The sequence below is a fragment of the Lottia gigantea genome, assembly GCF_000327385.1.
Source record: "Lottia gigantea unplaced genomic scaffold LOTGIsca_111, whole genome shotgun sequence".
In the NCBI taxonomy this organism is placed as follows: Eukaryota; Metazoa; Mollusca; class Gastropoda; family Lottiidae; genus Lottia; species Lottia gigantea.
The window spans coordinates 699,538-705,304 of NW_008707025.1; the positions used below are offsets into that span (position 1 = coordinate 699,538).

At 35.8% G+C, this 5,767-nt stretch overlaps 1 protein-coding gene across 1 annotated transcript in view; it reads left to right on the forward strand.

The window, feature by feature from the left end:
* The window catches only part of LOTGIDRAFT_171213 (hypothetical protein), a gene marked incomplete at both ends in the record, with an annotated part of 7,743 nt that extends 3,507 nt beyond the window's left edge, over positions 1–4,236 (forward strand). Inside the window, one exon of the mRNA XM_009047407.1 lies at positions 3,019–4,236. Coding sequence (XP_009045655.1) covers positions 3,019–4,236 — 1,218 coding nt within the window. The remainder of the gene's footprint in view (positions 1–3,018) is intronic.
* Positions 4,237–5,767: the final 1,531 nt, after the last annotated feature.

Sequence of the window (5,767 nt, forward strand, 5' to 3'; positions counted from 1 at the left end):
ATGACCTTGACCTTTATTGAGTCAAAGGTCATTGACGTTGTCTATTAGTTTATGCTTTCATATTTGACCTCTGACGTCTACTTTCGCTTTTATAGCTGTCCAAAAACATCCAAATTCGCAACTTTGGACTGCTCTAGCACGTGACCTAATTAACCTAGAGAGTAAATTTTTTCGGTTTCCTAATGTGCTTCTCGTGTACTTTAAATAGATATATAACAATCGTTTTTCTAAAGCAAAATTGAAATTAGTGATTTTTTCAAATTTGAGTTTTTTTTTTTTACAATATTTGCGACTTTTTGAGCTTAGTGTATGTATATGTTATGATCTATTTGCTGTAGAACCTTGATATTTGGAATATAACTAGACACTTTGAATATGAATTCACCTATGACAAAAAAACTTATGTGGGTGTGGCACATCCGGGTTGAATTACTAATTGTTTACATTTTGGGGCTGTGGGCATAACTCGCATAGGATGCGTTTGTTCAAAAAGAGACTTTGCACACAATTACCTCATCCTTTTGGCCAGTATGTATTAACAGCTCAGTTGTTTCAGCTTTATAGTTTCAAAAAAGGAACGGGTTTTAACATTTGGATATTTTCATTTTTCGATTTTGACCTTTGTTGACTTTTGTTGACCTATTTCTTTTGACCTCTATTATGTAGGAACTTGACATTTGGAACATAACGTAACATTTTGAATATTGATTAACTTATTCAAAAAAAATTGAGTTGGGCGTGGCACTTCCGGGTTAAATTACTCATTATTGACATTTTTGGCCAGGGGCATAACTCGCAAAGTATACATTTGTTCAAAATGGAACTTCTTACACAATTACCTCATATTTTGAGCCACTTTGTCTTCGAATTTTGGTTGTTTCCGCTTCATAGTTCAAAAAAAGGAACAGGTTTTGGAAATTCAAAATTTTCAATTTTTGACCTTGACCTTTGTTGACCTTGACCTTTGTAGGATCAAACGTCATTGGCATTGGCTATCTATTTATACTTTTATATTTGCTGTCCTTAGTCAACTTCTGGTTTTATAGTCGTTAGCAATTTGAAATTTTAATGGCGTATATCTCTTGATCTTGACCTTTTTAGGCCTTCTCCTTTACAAGATCAAAGGTCATTGACCTTGGCTATCTGCTGATACTTTCATTTGTGAGGTCTGACGTCCCCTTCCGGTATTAAAAAATGAAAATTTCTCAACTTTAGACTGTTCTTGCGCTTGATCTAATTATCGTGGAAGGTTGATTTTTTCAGGGTCTTTTGCATTTTGCTACATTTGCAAAGTCCCACTCTGTGCCACGTGTGGCTCTAGTTATTTACTTGGATTTGAAATCAGATCAATGTGTTTGTACCACAAACAAACTGGCTCGAGTGGTTTTTTCAGTAATAATATTTATTCGCCTCCTATCGATACAATATATACAAATTTTGCTCACTTTTTATACGCCCACATGAATATGGTCCGTCCGTCGGTCGGTCGGTCCGTCCGTCAACATCTCTTGTAGAGACTACAGTTTTCATCTGATGCTTTAGATTGATAAGATCTCGGACAAGCTCTAACTTGACGCATTTTCGATGAACGGTTTTTGAGTTATTGCCCTTGACTTTGTAAAAACGCGTCAAGATTTGTAAAAAATAGTTCGTGAGCAGGATTGAAGCTACAGTTTTTAACCGATTCTGATGAAATTTGGTGTGATCTTTGGAATTGATAAGATCTCGGACAAGTTCTAACTTGACGCATTTTAGATGAAATGATTTTGAGTTATTGCCCTTGACTTTGTAAAAACGCGTCAAAATTTGTTCGTGAGCACAATAGAAGCTACAGTTTTCAACCGATTCTGATGAAACTTGGTGTGATCATTGGAATTGATAAGATCTCGGACAAGTTCTAACTTGACGCATTTTCGATGAACAGTTTTTGAGTTATTGCCCTTGACTTATGAAAAACGCGTCAAAATTTGTTTGTGAGCACAATAGAAGCTACAGTTTTCAACCGATTTTGATGAAACTTGGTGTGATCATTGGAATTGATAAGATCTCGGACAAGTTCTCACTTGAGATATTTTTGATGAACGTTTTTTGAGTTATTGCCCTTGACTTTGTAAACACGCGTCAAATGTTGTTTTTTGCCCTTGATTAGAGCTGTGTGATTTAATTGTTTTGTTGTATTTGGGTTATTGATATTGATTTTAAAAAAATTTGTGGAATTACTCGGCATAAATAAGTGTCATATATATACATATGTAATTGAATTCAAACTAATAAAATTTCTTCAATATGAGAAAATTCGTACTTTAGTCACTAAAGACTGTTTTATCATTTCTGACAGCTGCCAGTGGGCGTATGTTACCTTGGCTCGCAAGCTATCTTGTTTGTGAGCACAATAGAAGCTACAGTTTTCAACCGATTTTGATGAAACTTGGTGTGATCATTGGAATTGATAAGATCTCGGACAAGTTCTCACTTGAGATATTTTTGGTGAACGTTTTTTGAGTTATTGCCCTTGACTTTGTAAACACGCGTCAAATGTTGTTTTTTGCCCTTGATTAGAGCTGTGTGATTTAATTGTTTTGTTGTATTTGGGTTATTGATATTGATTTTAAAAAAATTTGTGGAATTACTCGGCATAAATAAGTGTCATATATATACATATGTAATTGAATTCAAACTAATAAAATTTCTTCAATATGAGAAAATTCGTACTTTAGTCACTAAAGACTGTTTTATCATTTCTGACAGCTGCCAGTGGGCGTATGTTACCTTGGCTCGCAAGCTATCTTTACTTTATTTTTAAAACGAATTACTAATGCGTAAAGCATATCATTTTTATTTAACATTTTTATAGATCTCAATAATTACGATGTATTCACTGAGTTTTATGTTTTTGGTGAAAAGTTACTTCCATGTTAAGAATCTTTTCTATCTTCCCAGAGGTATTGCATAATATGAGAGGAAAATCAATATACTCTCCGAGATTAATAATTCATTATTATCCGCTAATTCTTTCAGGCTGCCAAGAGCGTTCATGGAATCATCAGAAAAGTATCAACATTCCTGTGGGGGCGACGCCACCGAGATGACATGGAAGCAGAAGAATATGAAGAAGGGCAGGTTGCAGAAATGGAAAATGAAGACGCCCCTTCCTCGTCAATAGATTTGTCTTCCAGTGAGAAATCCTCGTCCTTGGAGAACGATCACACTCTGGAAAAAGACGAAAGCGTTGAAGATGTTGGATATACAGGCGAGAAATCTGAAGCAGACGACAGTGAAATGAACAATTTAGCAGACGATATTTTAGGTCACGTGGTTGACAATTATAAGCTTCAGTCGTGTGAAGTTGACCCTCTTGGTTTAAAGGAGTGTAATGGTGTAGATATAGCCAATGTAAACCAAACTAACAATAGTGATGCACATGACACTTTTGGAAAATCAATTACTGATATAACCTGGAAAGGAGACGAACTAAACCCAGAAAAGGAAATGGAAGAGGTCAATAACAACAGTGAAATTGAGGAAAAACTAGTCGAACCTATTAAAATTAAGGAAAATATGGCTGAAAAGGAAACACCCAAAGTAGAAGAAAAATGTGAAAACATCAAGGATAAAGATAATACAGTAGAAAATAGTGGTGTAACGAATATGTCGGCTGCTGAAGAATTTCACGAAGCGTCAAGTGATGAAATCTGTAAGACTCCAGTTGATGATGAGATCTTCAGCATGTCTAATGAATACTTGTCAGAATTGAGTGATGTACAGAAGATGGAAGATTCGGGTTCTCAGAGCTCAGAATCCAACCCAGCATCCTCATCTGACGATCCACTATCTGGTGATCCGAATAAAAAGCCGAAGGAACCCAAAAACAAGATGAGGAAGATGCTGAAGAGGAAGGTAGAGAAGTCTCTCTCCAATGCGGACTTTGATTTATGTGAACCAGAAATCTGTGTCAGTGTATTGAGCATCCCTTCTGTAAAATCACTGACTGCTTTAAAGAAAAAGATAACCAAAGGTGAAAAAGCATGGATCCAAGGATTTCTCGATGCTAAAGGTTTAGATGCTCTGTTGGATAATGTGGACACCATGAGCAGTAGGAGAGTGACCAATCTGTCTGATGCTTTGATGCTGCTAGAATGTGTATCATGTATTAAATCTGTGTCCAATTCTAAACTGGGTTTGGAAGCTCTGGTTCACGATGGAGGCAATTCAAAAAGAATCATTAAAGGTGAGTAGATTTTTGTTTGCTTTTGGAGATAACAACACGCGAACCTTTTATCACAATAGGTAGAGTGAGATATTGTGTTGGTCATGATGTCCACTAACATTTGATACCTATCCTACACATTGTTCATTGAGCTCTACACTGTTCAAATAGTATGGCTGACTCTGCTACCCATGTGTTTGGTGATTTTGTGAGAGTTCACATCATGCAAGTAATACAATTTCTACTTTCGATTTGCCGTCAACTGCCAAATCCCAAAAGGAGAACGTCTCATAACTCTCAATATGTAGTGTCTACAATTATTTCACCATTGACCAATACAAGTCTACATTGTCTGTTTTCTTTATTAGAAACCCTATAAATATTTACGCTCAAGTGACACAATAGGCCGACACAAATCATAAAAAAATACATAATTTGAAATAAAACCGGTTATACCACATACAATAAATATATATATATATTCATTTTAAAATTTTTTTATACTGAGATCTTAACACACTTTATAGGATTATATAAGGATCCTGTTATGTTATTTATGACACCAGGTATATCTACTAATGAATATATGCTCTTATTGACCAAGTTTAAAATTCTTATATTTTATGTTCATTCTAAGACGTAGTATTCCTTTAACCAGATTCAGTGTGATGGCAAATGTCAAACAAGTAATTAGGTGTATTATTCACCACAGTATCAACCAGCATGGTGATCATTTTAAAGCGAATACGCTGAAACATAATTCACTTCATTATACCATGTCCATCACAAGTCAATTCACTTCATCACCGATTCCTTCACAAGTCAATTCACTTCATCACCGATTCCTTAACAAGTCAATTCACTTCATCACCAATTCCTACACAAGTCAATTCACTTCATCACCGATTCCTTCACAAGTCAATTCACTTCATCATCAATTCCATCACAAGTCAATTCACTTCAGCACCGATTCCTTCACAAGTCAATTCACTTCATCACCAATTCCTTCACAAGTCAATTCACTTCAGTACCAATTCCATCACAAGTCAATTCACTTCAGTACCAATTCCATCACAAGTCAGTTCACTTCAGTACCAATTCCTTCACAAGTCAATTCACTTCATCATCAATTCCACTATAAGTCAATTCACTTCAGCACCGATTCCTTCACAAGTCAATTCACTTCATCACCAATCCCTTCACAAGCCAATTCACTTCATCACCAATCCCTTCACAAGTCAATTCACTTCATAACGTGTCAGTTCGCAGTATCACCCTTCTATCAAGTCAATTCACTTTATCACCAATACCATCACAAGTCGATTCACTTCAGTACCAATTCATTCACAAGTCAATTCACTTCATCATCACATGTCAGTTCGCAGTATCATCCCTTCTATCAAGTCAAAAATCTTCATCACCAATTCGATCACAAGTCAATTCACTTCATCACATGTCAGTATCAAGTAAAAAAAACTTCATCGCCAAGTCTACTACAAGTCAATTCACCTCATCACCAATTCCTCCACAAGTCAATTCACATGTTCGCAGTATCACCCC